Genomic DNA, 16,167 nt, shown 5'->3' on the forward strand with positions numbered 1-16,167 from the left:
TTATGGTGGAGGTTGTGAGGCTTTCTCAGCGGTCATTTGCGGTAAAAATCATGGTAGGAACGTCTTAGAATGGTGGCGGAGGAGGTTGTCGGCGGTGGTGAGGTAGCTGACGCCGGCGACGCCATCTATTGAGTTTATGTTGTAAGTTTGAAACAAAAGGGTCTCGGGTTGTCGCCAGAAAGTGCATTATACTGGCAACACGACCATTATCCTGCAGGGGTATATATAGCACCTTGCCTCAGGGCCTGCGGTGTGCCGCCGCCTCCACAAGAAACACACGTTATAAGGAGAGTCTGACCACAGCCAAATACTTCAGCCCCGTAACATCCATCAGCACACCGCTGTAACATTCTTCCCGACGTCACGGTGGCCCACAATGGTCGAGATGTGAAGGATGTAACGCGAAGCTCCGTCTTGCTGACTGTGGGTGACAGGCTGCTTGTTTCCTCCTGAATATCATTGTGTAGTGTTGCTACAGGACAGTGAATATAAACACATGTTTATGAACACTTACACACCTGAATTAGTATTAATATTTTTCTTTTCCAAACTTGGGATGAGAGAACACAACTGATCACGGTTCTCAGCACAGTTTGACGTCATGTTTTTAGCAGTGTTTGTAGGGTCCTGTACGGTACTGTAGGTGTTAGTACCGCAATACAGAGAGTTAGGACCCTACCTGCTGTGTTTATACACCTGTAAACATTAACCATTATTCATAAACACATAAACAAGAATTACAGAAACACAATTACCACGTTAAAATCCTACGTTGTATTAACTTAAGTAATATACACACTCAGAAAGTTTATACAGAAACTCCTGTTAAAGTATTAAAGTACAGGAACAATAATTACCTCGTGTTGTGAGCGGCATATTACAGTATTGTGATCAAATACAGCTAACCTTAACTCCTATGTCAGTTACAGTACTTCTCATGTGTTGTAAACGAGGTGTCTTAACTACTAAACCATGTCATTTAGAGACAATTGCGCAGCTAGATGGGGGCTCAGGGGGTGGTTAATCCTCCCCCTCCTCCTCCCAATCAAGTCTCAGAAGGATTTGGTCGGATAATTTCTCCCTCTGTCGGAAATATGGTGTGTGTGTGTGTGTGTGTGTGTGTGTGTGTGTGTGTGTGTGTGTGTGTGTGTGTGTGTGTGTGTGTGTGTGTGTGTGTGTGTGTGTGTGTGTGTGTGTGTGTGTGTGTGTGTGTGTGTGTGTGTGTGTGTGTGTGTGTAAGAAAGACCTAAACTACTGTATATAATTGCCCACTTTCTCAACCCTTGTGAATCGTTTTCTTTCATAGAGTGACCGTGTATTTGCTCACCTTATGTATGTCTCCATTGATGTTTGTGTATTAATACATATGTGTTCTTCCCTCTTCACTTCTTTATAATAGTTGTTCTGCTTGATGGGATGAATGGCTGATAAGCGGTATCTCTGCCATGTCTGTTGTCGGGATATTTGGTTTTACTCCTATCAACCCTTCATATCTACGCTACAGTTAAAATACAAAGTACAGTTACAGTAAATTCCTTGTGTTTACAGTGTTACATGAAGTTGGTACCTAAATCTGTGTATGACATGGAGACAAAGTGACGTTGTTTTTAATTGATAGAGACTTTTGACTCATACACACGGTGACAGGTGTAGTTAACAGCAGGTAACAAGGTCAACAGGTGTAGTTAACAGCAGGTAACAAGGATAACAGGTGTAGTAGACAGCAGGATGATGTACAAATACCCACCGCCCCCCTGATAAAGTACTGTACACCTACTAGAGTAATGTATAAATAGCATGGTGTACAAATTGTCCATTATTGAGGTGTAGTGAAAACATTACTTCCGTGTTGGATAGTTTACCTTACAGCAGACCGTCGACACTGGTGTGAAATATGGAGCATGATAAAAATGTAACTGGAGACAGAGAGAGAGAGAAAAGATGAAGAATGGGAAGAGGGATAGAGAGAGTGAAAGTGGGATAGAGAGAAAGAAAGTAGTGAAGGGGAAAGAAAAGAGAGAATAAGAGCAGGTTGGAGAATGAGAAAGAACAGAGAGTGGAGGGGGAGAGATAAGGGTGACTAGAGGAGAGGATGAATAGTTAAATAGATAGATAGATAGATAGATAGATACTGTAGATAGATAGATAGATAGATAGATACTGTAGATAGATAGACATAACAAATGAAATATACATATTAGCTAAATGACCAATAAAGCACAGGTTCAGGTACAAGTTAATTATTACGTATCTAGCCATGTATAGATTCAAGTACAGGTACATGAACAGATACACAGAGTACAGTTACAATTATGGTACAGTTAGATACAGTTATACGTACACATCCTCTCATCTAAGGTTTCACTAATGTTAGAGTCTTGTGGATTCATACTTGGTGTAATTAATAAGGAGTGCGTGGAAGCCTGGTAATAGCCTGGGAGGTGAGATACGGGTCTTCCAGTGCGTATTTTTGGGGGTTTGGTTTATATCGCCTAACACGGAGCCGTTCACCCGACCTGCCGTGTCTTGGTTGAGGTGTAGGTCCGGCTGGTGTTGTGGTCGAGGTGTAGGTCCGGCTGGTGTTGTGGTTGAGGTGTAGGTCCGGCTGGTGTTGTGGTCGAGGTGTAGGTCCGGCTGGTGTTGTGGTCGAGGTGTAGGTCCGGCTGGTGTTGTGGTCGAGGTGTAGGTCCGTCTGGTGTTGTGGTCGAGGTGTGGTGGCTGTGTGTCGAGGTGTAGGTCCGGTAGTGTGTGGTGGAGGTGTAGGTCCGGCTGGTGTTGTGGTCGAGGTGTAGGTCCGGCTGGTGTTGTGGTCGAGGTGTAGGTCCGGCTGGTGTTGTGGTCGAGGTGTAGGTCCGTCTGGTGTCGCAGTGAATAATAGGCTCTGTAATAACCAGGACCTTGTTGTAACCTAACCTAACCTAACCTAACTCAACCGTAAAGGTAGGTCGGTACCCACTCACAGCTGGGTGGACTTGGGGGTGCCATGAACACGAACGGGACGGCAGACAAGTGCTGTAGCCACTCTGCCACTGCACTTTTAACTACCATAATTCTTGTTAGAGTTATACAGTAGTTACAACAGAAACGGAACGGGGGAAGGAGAGAAAGGAAGAACGGAAATAGAAGAGGATGGAGAGAGAAAGAAAATATGCACTTTAACTTAACACACACACACACACACACACACACACACACACACACACACACACACACACACACACACATTTGTACCTGCAATTATCGTAACACATCTTTCACCTGTAATTATCAGAACACACCTTGTACTTATAATTATCTTAACTCATTGAACTTAACAAATCTTACACCTATAATTAGTTTAACACCTGAGCACATCATATACCTGTAATTATCACAGCATACCTTGTACCTTTATTCACCCTAACAGTTGTACGTTACTAATACCTGTAATTAACCTAACACATGGTGTATCTATAATTACCTTAACACCTGTACACAACATCTACCTGTAATCACGAGGGGTCACAGGTTAATTAAGACAGATCAGCCACAAGATTAACACGCCACTAGTCATTATCATCCAGGGGCTGTAGGGAGGTGCGAGGAGGGAGGTGAGGAGAGTGAGGGAGAGGAGGGAAGTGAGGAGAGTGAGGGAGAGGAGGGAGGTGAGGAGAGTGAGGGAGAGGAGGGAAGTGAGGGGAGTGAGGGAGAGGGAGGGAGGTGGGGGGTGGGGAGAGGAGGGAGGTGAGGAGAGTGGGGAGAGGGAGGGAGGTGGGGGGGTGGGGAGAGGAGGGAGGTGAGGAGAGTGGGGAGGTGAGGGAGAGTGAGGGGAGGGAGTAGGGAGAGTGAGGGAGAGGAGGTGGGGAGTGAGGGGAGAGGAGGGAGGTGAGGGAGGGGAGAGGAGGGAGGTGAGGAGTGAGGGAGAGGAGGGAGGTGAGGGAGAGTGAGGGAGGTGAGGGGAGAGTGAGGGGAGAGGAGGAAGTGAGGAGGTGGGGGAAAGGAGGGAGGTGAGGAGAGTGAGGGAGAGGAGGGAAGTGAGGAGAGTGAGGGAGAGGAGGGAGGTGAGGAGAGTGAGGGAGAGGAGGGAAGTGAGGGGAGTGAGGGAGAGGAGTGAGTGTATGAGGGAGAGTGTGTGTGGTAAGAGGGAGGTGTAGTGGCTGAGTGGACGTCGTTCCCACCGGTTCGATCCCCACGAGGGTTGAGGTAGTCGTTCTGGCCATTTGGAGTCTTACGAAATAGGGAACTGCCGCGGTTACTGGATACAGACTCATTCTTTTATATATATATATATATATATATATATATATATATATATATATATATATATATATATATATATATATATATCTTTCTTTCTCTTTCTTATATATATATATATATATATTTTTTTTTTTTTTTTTTTTAAGAAAAGTGCGTGTGTATGTGTAGCAGAGGGGTGAGGGAGAATGCGGAGAGGGAGAGAGGAAAGAGGGAGGTATGGGAGAGGGAGAGTAGGGAGAAGTACGGAAGGAGAAAGAGAGAGAGAGAGTAAAGGTCAGTAGAAAGAAAATCATATATTAACGAAGAAAACAACAGAAGAAAATATGACAAAACTCTACGCCATACGGCAAATGGTATCATTAAATCCATCAACATTAGACACAACAGGTGAAAAAAATAATGTATTGTGATGACCAATGATGAACGGATGATACAACCAACACTGATGATGACCCCCCATACACAGTGATCACAAGTTACTTCCATGACATTACATTTTCAAGTCAAACAGAAAACGATGATGAATTAAATGTTGTATGGGATTGTTGTTTATTTAGGTGTGATCCTTTTGTTTATCCTTGTTTGGGGGGGGAGGGGCAGAACACACACACACACACACACACACACACACACACACACACACACACACACAAATAGTAATATACAATAACATGAATAAAACAAACTCAGTAACTATGGAGAGAAAATATGATAAATTTAAGAATGAGAATAAAATCTTAAGAGAGACTGAGATAAAATGTTGCCAGAAGGGATACGATCGTTTGAGAATATCCAGGGTTATTTTTCTCTCCTATGTGTGTGTAGAGGGAAGTTGGAGGAAGGAGAAGGGAGAAGTTTGGAAGGAGGAGGTGGAGCGAGAAGTTTGGAAGGAGGAGGTGGATGGAGAAGTTTGGAAGGAGGAGGTGGAGGGAGAAGTTTGGATGAAGGTTGAGGGAGAAGTTTGAGGAAGATGGAGGGAGGAGGAGAAGGAGGGGGAAGTTTGAGGCAGGTGGAGGGAGGAGGTGGAGGGGAAGGGTACAGGGTGTTATATCTCGCCACAAATGGCCTCAAGAGAAACACAGGGGAGGCAGCAGTAATGTTGTGTGAGGTTTGTGGGAGTGTAGGCAGAAAGTAATGGGTTTTGTGGGAGTTTGCTTGTGGTAACTGGCCAGATAATAAAGTGTTTGTGACAGGCATTGCGCTACGGCTATGATTGTGGTGGTGTTGGTGGTGGCGGTGGCAGCCAGACTCTGTCAAGTGGTGGTAGTGGCCAGACCCTGTCTGGTGATGGTAGTGGCCAGACCCTGTTTGGTGGCGTGGTTGTCAATATTATTGTTGGTTTTGTGGTGTGTGTGTGTGTCTGTGTGTGTGTATGTGTGTGTGTGTGTGTTATGAAGATTGATATATGTAAAAATATATATTAACAGTGACAGTGTTAAGGAGTGGTAAATTCCTGCACTGGACCAAACAACCAAACCTAGATTAGCCTACCCCTAACCTAGCCTAACTCACCTAATTTGACATAAATAATCCACTGTTTTATCATATAAATTCGTGACCAATTCCAGGGATAAATTTTATCCCCAATATTTTTACGGAGAAAATCGTCTCCATTTAGCATATCTTTTATAAGCAACTCTCACCCGTCTAATGTATATAGTCTGTCCTTATTACGGCCACCTCAGGCTAGGTGCTAGAGCCTGTCCCAGACTATGGAAAGACCGTCTCTATCCCAGGGGAGTGCATCACCGTCTGCGTAAATATCTTAATAAAACAGTACGGGAGCCTTGTCATCCTGCACCACAAGATGAAGAATTTAGCACAGTAATGTCGTGAGAGTTCTATGTGGTCAGTTTCTGAGAAGAGAGAAAGGCAGACAGACAGAAACAAAAACACACAGGCAGACGGATAAAGAAATACAGAAATACACACACACACACACACACACATACACATACACACACACACACATACACATACACACAGAATGAGAGATATGAGAATTAAAGACCAAAAGACAAAGATAAACAGCATGACAAAGAATGAGAGACAGAGACAGAGATAATTATAATAGTGGATCATTCATAAAAAATAAAATACCCGACTTTTTTTTCTAGAATGAATTATCAAAAAAGTTGCTGATTATCCAAGTGAATTATTAATCTATTGTTAAAACGAGATAAATTAATAAGACGCAACACAAATCATTAAATTGATCTCCAGGCAGTAAGTAATATTGAGCTGTCTTGACCCCTCCCTTTCCCCCTACCCTTCTCCCTCATCTCCCTTCCCCTCCTTCTCCCCTTCTCCCTCATCTCCCTTCCCCCCTCCCTTCATCTCCCTCCTCCTTCCCCTTCATATCCCTCCCGTGCCCTTCCCCTTCCCTCTCCTCCCTTTCTTCCTCTCCCACTCCACCTTCCTTCCCTCACCACTCTAACCCCATTCCCCCCCTCCCTCTCTCTTTCCTCTCCTTGCTCCCCTCCCCTCCTCCTTCCCTTACCACTTTTCCTTCCCTTTCCCTCTACCTCCATATTTCCCCTCTTCCCCTTATCTCCCCCTTTCCACTTTCTCCTCCCCTCCCCTCCCTCCCCTTTCCTCATCAACACTTCAGGTGAAATATCCTTCCAAGACAAGCTACGAGAAATTATCCTAAAATCTTAAAAAAAAAACTTGATTTAAGTCGCCAAACGAAACCGAAACCTAAAAGAACGTCACTTACACTATGACTTTGATCTTGTTTGTTTGTTTTGATTGTCCTTTGTTGAGGTTAGGTTAGGTTTTAGAGAGTAATTCATCCTAGGGGAAAAAAATCATGGTGTTTCTGTCATTGGTGGTGGTAGTGTGTTGGTGTAGGTTGTGCTGGTGGTAGTAGTGGTGATGGTGAGGAATCCTGGGAGCTGAGTCACACATACAGCCCTGTTATTGTTGTTGTTGTTGTTGTTGTTGTTATTGTTGTTGTTATTGTTGTTGTTGATGTTGTTGTTGTTGTTGTTGTTATTATTATCACATTGAAGTATCTCAACCTGAAATTCCGCTGAGATTAAAAAAAAAATCATAAGATAATAATAATAATGAAGAAGGTTCAGCGTTAAGACTCAAGTATACTGCTGGAACCATCTTTATTCTCTCTCTCTCTCTCTCTCTCTCTCTCTCTCTCTCTCACGGGATATTTACCCAGTAAGTATTTCTCCTGATTTCCTCTCCAGCGATGTTAGGCTGAAATTAAGGAGTATTTTAAGTGGGCCATTTTTAAGGTGGCGAATCCGGGGGGAGACAACTGCAGTGATTCTGGCGTGTGGCCACCACTAATGCCTCCTTCTTCCTGCCTCCTTCTTGCTTCTTCCTGCCTCCTTCCATCTTCCTGCTTCCTTCCATCTTCCTGCCTCCTTCCATCTTCCTGTCTCCTTTCCTCTTCCTGCCTCCTTGCTTCCTGCCCCTTCCATCTTTCCTGCCTCCTTCTTGCTTCTTCCTGCCCCCTTCCATCTTCCTGCCTCCTCCTTGCTTCTTCCTGCCCCCTTCCATCTTCCTGCTACCTTCTTGCTTCTTCCTGCCTCCTTGCTTCCTGCCCCCTTCCATCTTCCTGCCTCCTTCTTGCTTCTTCCTGCCTCCTTCCATCTTCCTGCTTCCTTCCATCTTCCTGCCTCCTTCCTTCTTCCTGTCTCCTTTCCTCTTCCTGCCTCCTTGCTTCTTCTCTTTTCCAGCCTCCTACCTTCCTTCATCCTGCCACGCTTCTTCCCTCTTTCTTTCTCCTTCCTGCCTTCTTCATTCCTCCTGCTTTTGCCTGTCTCTTTTTCCTCCATCCCTCGTGCCTCCTCCCCCCTTTCTACTCTCTCTCTCTCTCTCTCTCTCTCTCATATATATATATATATATATATATATATATATATATATATATATATATATATATATATATATATATATATATATATATATGTGTGTGTGTGTGTGTGTGGAAGTTATATTTGTGTATGATACCTGTTTGTGTAGATTACTTGTAAAAGCTGTGTATGAAAGCAGTAAGTGAAAATTCACCTGTTAAAATTATATAGTATAGGAAAGCTGGACGTTATATTAAAAATATAAATGAAAGTTACATGTGTGAGGGGGTTGGTGAGAAGAATGAGAGGAGAAATCGTGGTGTTTGTAAATAGTTAATATGGAAGACGTGTTGTCGCTGTACCTGACGCCCCACGCTGCCTGGTCGCCAACTATTACGTGTCAATAATTTTTTGTTTGCAGCGACAACCTGTGAAAAATATTGATGTTGGCGTCCGTGTACTAGGCGACAACAAGAGGCAGCTGTACCTCGGTGCTGTGTAGGACAGAGCCAGAGTCGACTGAGAAAGATGGAGTGAGAGGAGTAATTTAACACGTTGGGCGTTACACAATAGACTGATCTACGGTAAACTTACTGAGAGTGAAGTATTGTCGTCAGTGTTCAGAATATAGATGAGTCTTCAGTAAACTCTCCCTGACTTAGTACAGTGACCACCTTAATGTACTGTACGTGCCTTGTGATGGTGTCAAGGTCCTTATGGTCTGTGTATTTCAGTCAATCCTTAAGGCTGTCTTCTATAATGACACACACACACACACACACACACACACACACACACACACACACACACACACACACACACACACACACACCGTCAACACCTCCTCCTGGACACATACAGTGATGGCTGGTGATGGTGGTGGAGATAAACCAGATGGAAGCCACAGGTCAGTGTAGTGGAGGAGCACCACACCACACCACACCACACCACACCACACCACACCACACCACACCACACCACACCACACCACACCACACCTACTACAGTATATTGCTCTTGATTAACTCCTCCCTATAATTGTGGGAAAAATATACAGTATATTTATTTTGCATATTATCTCTTGACCTACAGTACACATGGTCCTGGCGTGGCAGAGAGGTCACAGAGCTACTGCAGTAAACATGGGTGTCGGTAGTTAAGGCTCCATATATTGTTTATGTTTCCTCTCGAAGCTGTTTCTTTTGTTTTTAATGTGATGTATTTCTGACTGTACACATATAACTGTCCATACTTGTATCGATATTTCATGCTTGAAAAATTAAACACATGATAAATACTTAATCTACTGCCACTTTGTGTGTGTGTGTGATGCACCCCGCAGGCAGTAGTGTGGTGTACACAGCCAGTCATAGAAGCCATCATGACTCCCTTAAGGCCTCATTATCAGTTTATTTCCTCCATCAAGTGTCGCTCCAGGCCACTCACGTTCATCTCTGACTGGTTAATGTGTGCATGTGACTGTCTCACTGGTAGTGTCTCCTAGACTGGAGTGGCAGCTCACTATCATTCTGGTACACGGTGGCTGTTTTAGACAAGAGTCGTGAACTGGAAGTGAACTATACTGAATAAGGTGTCATTTTTAGAGCTGTGGCCTTAACCTTTGACATTGTAAGTAGAAACATTAATACAGACGGCGCTGCCCGCCCTACTCCAGCGATTCTGTGAGCTTGAGTGGCTGAGGTGAACTAATGTACAGCTCCTCGACTAGGCCAAGTGAAGAGGGGTAATGTGCGGGATGTATACAGTATAGTGTGATATGAACAAGGTGCATTTATAACCTCCTCTACTCACTGTGGCTGAGTAAATACAGACCTCACTTCTTGTCCTAAGAGTCACTGGTTCGTTCATAGAGCACCTGCAGTCCTCCCTGTAGTAAATGGGTAACTAACTTTACGGTTGGGGATGGAAAGGCTGTCAAGTGCAGAGCTGTTCTCACTGCCTCCGTGTTTACTGTGTGCTAGAACCAGGCCTAGGGGAGATACTCTCTCTCTCTCTCTCTCTCTCTCTCTCTCTCTCTCTCTCTCTCTCTCTCTCTCTCACACACATTTTCAAAATCGTCTCTTTCCCACTTCCTAAATCTTCCCGTTATCTCTCTCTCTCTCTCTCTCTCTCTCTCATCCTTTCCACTTCCCTCTCTCACACCCCTTCCCCCTCTCCTCTCCCTGGCTCTCACTTTTATGGGCGGCATGTCGACAAAAGGCATTTCTGGAGTCGTGATGAAAAATGAGCCAAGTTTGCGTCCTCGTTATTGGTCATTAGGACGAATATGAAATGTAAATGTGGCGGCCAATGAGCTCAGTATGCAAACACCAGCCGCCACTGTGCTAAGGCGAGGTTTTGTCTTTTTTTTTATATATCTGTGAGAGGGGATGAGTATGTGGTGGTGTGGTGGTATGGTAATGGGGTGGTGTGGTGGTGTGGTGGTGTGGTGGTGTGGTAATGGGGTGGTGTGGTAATGGGGTGGTGTGGTGGTGTGTGTGGTAGTGTGGTAATGGGGTAGGAATGGGGTAGGGGTGGTGTGGTAATGGGGTGGTGTGTGGTGTGGTAGTGTGGTAATGGGGTGTGGTGGTGTGTGTGGGGTGTGTGGTGGTGGGTGTGGTAGTGTGTAATGGGGGTGGTGTGGGTAATGGGGTGGGGTGGTGGTGGTGTGGTGTGGTAATGTTGTGGTGTGGTGGTGGTAATGGGGTTGTGTGGTGGTGTGGTGGTGTGGTAATGGGGTGGTGTGGTGGTGTGGGTGTGGGTGGTGTGGGTGTGGGGTGGTGTGTGTGGGTAGTGTGGTAATGGGGTGGTGTGGTAATGGGGTGGTGTGGTGGTGTGGTGGTGTGGTAATGGGGTGGTGTGGTGGTGTGGTGGTGTGGTAGTGTGGTAATGTGGTGGTGCGGTGTTGTGTTGTAGTGGTGCTGTGATGCAGTGGTGTTGCGGTGTTGATATGGTGTTATGTAGTGACGTTATGAGGTTGTGTTGTAATGGTGTTGTGGTGTAGTAGTAGTAGTGTTATGGTGTTGTGGTGTGGTCGTAGTATAGTGCTGATGTGGCATAGGGGTGTTGTGGTGTACCAGCGGCAGGGGGCGTGATCCAGGGGGACTAGGTATGGGACCTTATATGAATGACTTATCAGTTATTATTGTTTATTATTCTTTACTAAATTGCTTTAAATTGATTATTATTATTAGTTCTCTTGTTCATAATTGGCATAAATATATATTACTTTTGTAGTTATTTCAATTGATAATTATACATGTTCATTGTCTTACGATTTACAATAACATAATGAACTCGTTAACAATTATAGATTAGTTCATTATTTATTTTATTGTTAGGGCAGATGTATGAAAACTTGCCATGATCTTATAATGATAGTGGTGATGGTGGTAGTAATGATAGTGGTGATGGTGGTAGTAGTTATAGTGGTGATGGTGGTAGTAATGATAGTGATGATAGTGGTAGTAATGATAGTGGTGATGGTGGTAGTAATGATAGTGGTGATGGTGGTAGTAGTGGTGAATAATAGTGGTGATGGTGGTATAATATGGTGATGGTGGTAGTAATAATAGTGGTGATGGTGGTAGTAATAATAATGATGATGGTGTGGTAATGATAGTGATGATGGTGGTAGTAATGATAGTGATGATGGTGGTAGTAAGATATAGTGGTGATGGTGGTAGTAATAATAGTGGTGATGGTGGTAGTAGTGGTGATGATGGTAGTAATGATAGTGATGATGGTGGTAGTAATAATAGTGGTGATGGTGGTAGTAATGATAGTGATGATGGTGGTAATGATAGTGGTGATGGTGGTAGTAATAATAGTGGTGATGGTGGTAGTAATGATAGTGATGATGGTGGTAGTAATGATAGTGGTGATGGTGGTAGTAATGATAGTGGTGATGGTGGTAGTAATGATAGTGGTGATGGTGGTAGTAATAATAGTGGTGATGATGGTAGTAATGATAGTGATGATGGTGGTAGTAATAGGAGTAGTGGTGGTAGTAATAATAATGGTGATGGTAGTAATAATAATGGTGGTGGTGGTGGTGGTGGTGTAAACAAGCTAAGGTTAATGGTGATGAAGAGAGGCAGGATATAAATAGGGTAATTGATGGTAGTTATGGTGAATAGCGTTGATTAAAGGGTGATTATGGCTGGGTAATAGTGGTTGTAGTTGTTGTTGTTGTTGTTGTTGTTGTTGTTGTTTTAAGTGACGTTGTTGTTGTTGTTGTTTTAAGTGACGTTGTTGTTGTTGTTGTTGTTGTTGTTGTTAGTGTTGTCTTTATGTGTACTTGACTGTTGTTGTAGTTATTGTTGTTGTTAATGATGTTTTTTTTTTACTTTGTTTGTGTGACTTAATGTTGTTGTTGGTGTTACTTTCTTGTTGTGTTTGTGTGACTTGTTGTTATTGTTTTCATGTGACTTTTGTTGTTTTTGTTTCTGCTAGTTTGTATAATTAACTGATATATTATATAACTATTATTAAGCATACAGTTACATATTATTATATACATTAGATATTTCACGCTGTATCAAGACCGGGAAAAACAGGTTTATTTAATGTGTCCAAAAGATAAAACATCATGACTAGAAGATACAGTTTTAAGTCCAAAATACCAAAAGCCCAACTTCAAATACCAAAACCTTAGGATTATACATTGAAATATAAAACCCACGTCACCGTGAGTTAACCTCCGAGAAAATCCCATAAAACTGAGATGTTGTTGACGTGGTGTGGACGACCAGGGTCCTCAAACCTTTGACTTGAGACCTTGAGAGAGAGACCACTGTTACCAGATACTGTTGGTGGTAGACCTTCACTGTTACCAGATACTGTTGATGGTAGACCGTTACTGTTACCAGATACTGTTGATGGTAGACCGTTACTGTTACCAGATACTGTTGATGGTAGACCTTCACTGTTACCAGATACTGTTGATGGTAGACCGTTACTGTTACCAGATACTGTTGGTGGTAGACCTTCACTGTTACCAGATACTGTTGGTGGTAGACCTTCACTGTTACCAGATACTGTTGATGGTAGACCGTTACTGTTACCAGATACTGTTGATGGTAGACCGTTACTGTTACCAGATACTGTTGATGGTAGACCTTCACTGTTACCAGATACTGTTGATGGTAGACCGTTACTGTTACCAGATACTGTTGGTGGTAGACCTTCACTGTTACCAGATACTGTTGATGGTAGACCTTCACTGTTACCAGATACTGTTGGTGGTAGACCTTCACTGTTACCAGATACTGTTGGTGGTAGACCTTCACTGTTACCAGACACTGTTACTGGTAGACTTTCCCGTTCAATTCTATAAAACTTCGTTTTTACTCTCTCTCTCTCTCTCTCTCTCTCTCGTGTCAGGTCTGTGTTTTGGGATCTTAATAAAGAGATAAAATAAGAGATGGTGCAAAAAAGAAAGAAAGAAAAAGAAAGAGGAGAAAAATAAAAATTAGTCCACAAACTATAAATACACACACACACACACTATATATATATATATATATATATATATATATATATATATATATATATATATATATATATATATATATATATATATATACAGAGAGGGAGAGAGAGAGGTTCCTTTGATTTTTGCCAATATACAGTGGAACTATACAACACATTGCTTCACTAGATTTCAACAGCTGGTGTGTGTGTGTGTGTGTGTGTGTGTGTGTGTGTGTGTGTGTGTGTGAGAGAGAGAGAGAGAGAGAGAGAGAGAGAGAGAGAGAGAGAGAGAGTATACGCATTATAACCCTGTCAGGCTTTTACTTCAAAATATTGGTCGTAAAGGGTAATATTTGTCAAAAAGTTGAGCCATGTGGAAGTGGTCGACTGGCTAGTTGTCCACTCAGTCAACTTTTGTGTGTATACGTTCACCTCACCAGTCAACTTTTGTGTGTATGTATTACTAACCTTACCAGTTAACTTTTGTGTATACATCCATTCAAACTGTTGACTGTCACTCCAGTTAATGATTGGGAACACAGTCATTTTACAGTCAACACACGAGACCTAAAATATTTGTGATTTCTCTCACACGGGTATTATTCCTTATCTCTTATGCCCATATTTGTGTTTGAGTGTATGTAGTGTTTGTGTTTAAAGAACCTTTAGGGAGAGTCCAGCCCTTGGTATCACCCCCCCCCCCCACCTTACTAGCTGCTACACTGTTACGCTGGCAACGGTCACCCTCCACCTCTCACCGCGTCAGAACTAAGTAACCTTGTACTCATACTTGCCAGCAGTTTATGAAAAAAATCATCTCTTATAATTTCAGTCAATGAAGTGTCTCAGAAACTTACTGACTCGTCCAAGCGTTGGTACAGGTGGTACAGGTGTGTGGTACAACATGGGGGCGTGGGGCTGGTGTTGCTTGCCCCATCTTCGAAAAATGTAAAGATTAGTTGAAAAGGATATTCGTCTTAGGAAAGGGCTGAAGTTCATCTGCAATACAATTCACAGCAACAGTGACGTACTTGTGGAAGCTTCCAACACTCATCAAGTTATAACAATAAAATGTGTTGGTGTAGCGACGCCCTCACTAAGTGACCAAGACTGGGAACAAGTTGTCCAGTCCACCACCAATATAGTTATCATGGCGGCTCACCAGGAGACCGTACCACAACCCCCGCAGTGGCAGCAGCCCTCCACTAGGAGACAGAAGACGACCTTAAAACCTCAAGTTAAACCTAACAAATAGCCTTGTTTACACCCAATCCCCCGTCTCAACTGACGGCTCATAGTAGACATTTTACCCTCTGTGTTCTCCGCTGTGACTACTGAAGACACACAACACACTGCCGGCCTCGCGCTGCCGACGAAAACCAAAAATTATCTTGTCTCAGCTCTCACTGTCGAGGAAGCGGCCCAGACAACAGTGTTATTACCAACACTGCCAGGAGACCCGATATTACGAGCTGCACAGTACCTCAGGTGATCCTTTATGGATTAAAGGAACTCAGAGTCCTCCCCTGTACTGTGCCAAACACCAAGAGCAGCCACGGTACCCTTATATTCCTCTCGGCTGTTGTTCGTGACTTAAGAACGAATTTTAAGAACTAATCATATATGGCCGTCATACACTATGCTGGCGCCATAATATGTATAGAAATATTCCCTTGGACGGAAAACTGAATTAGCTGTTTACTTATCAAATGATCTTTATATTCAGTCTCCATAAAGAGCAGTTCCTCGTGTTCCGGAGATCATGTTTTTCCGACTCAGTTAGCAGTTCACATCTCGTACTTCCTTGTGCACTACAAGAGGCCTCGGTGTGAGACCTTCAACCACATCACTTTATGCGTGACAACTAAGACAAACTCTTGCAAAGAAATAGTTGTCCAGGTGTTATGGTGACAGGTGATAGGAATCAATATTTACTAGAAGATATATCCAATGAATACCTCTCATTATTAACTTCCGACACACCTGTAAAATCTTCCCTTGACTGTTATGTCACACCTGCCTCACTTGTTCATACCTTGAGTTCTCAGTTCCATCGGTGCGTCAGATCAATATACTATACATTGTACTATATTATACTCACCTGTACTGACACACAATGATCAGGAAAACCTGTAACTTCTGACTTATCCTATTAATACCAACTGATACTCTGTCCTAGGCTTACTTGATGAATATATATATATATATATATATATATATATATATATATATATATATATATATATATATATATATATATATATATATATATATATATATATATATATATATATAATGTTATATTATACAGTTGTTTATCTCTTTTGTTTATCTCCATCTAATTACATTTTATCGGTTTTATCTTATTTACCTCACGCGTTAATATTTACCCATTCTCTATGATCTTATATTTCAGTATTAATTTGTTCTCTCTCCAAAAACTTACACACAGTGGCGTTGTGTTCCTGCGTGTGTTGGTCTCATATTATCAATATAAAACTGAAGGTTTTCGTCGTTGAGAACATGTGCTGGTAATAAAGAGAAGAATACGATGATATTATACACAGCGTTATCAGGTGGTAATAACACTGAGCAAAACATTTAAATATTGAGCTGTTTGGACCTATATTTCCAA

The 16,167-nt window shown here is 42.8% G+C and overlaps 1 protein-coding gene across 1 annotated transcript; it reads right to left on the reverse strand.

Annotated features, from left to right (window-relative positions):
• Positions 1–12,752: 12,752 nt before the first annotated feature.
• Positions 12,753–15,586, reverse strand: LOC121876700 (basic salivary proline-rich protein 3-like). The gene is made up of 2 exons (XM_042382046.1): positions 15,568–15,586; positions 12,753–13,327 (listed from the first exon to the last, which is right to left on the reverse strand). Exons 1-2 carry the CDS (start codon positions 15,584–15,586, stop codon positions 12,753–12,755), a joined length of 594 nt encoding a protein of 197 aa, XP_042237980.1.
• Between the last annotated feature and the right edge of the window lie 581 nt (positions 15,587–16,167).

The sequence above is a fragment of the Homarus americanus genome, unplaced genomic scaffold (genome assembly GCF_018991925.1).
Source record: "Homarus americanus isolate GMGI-L3 unplaced genomic scaffold, GMGI_Hamer_2.0 scaffold43872, whole genome shotgun sequence".
NCBI classification, from domain to species: domain Eukaryota; kingdom Metazoa; phylum Arthropoda; class Malacostraca; order Decapoda; family Nephropidae; genus Homarus; species Homarus americanus.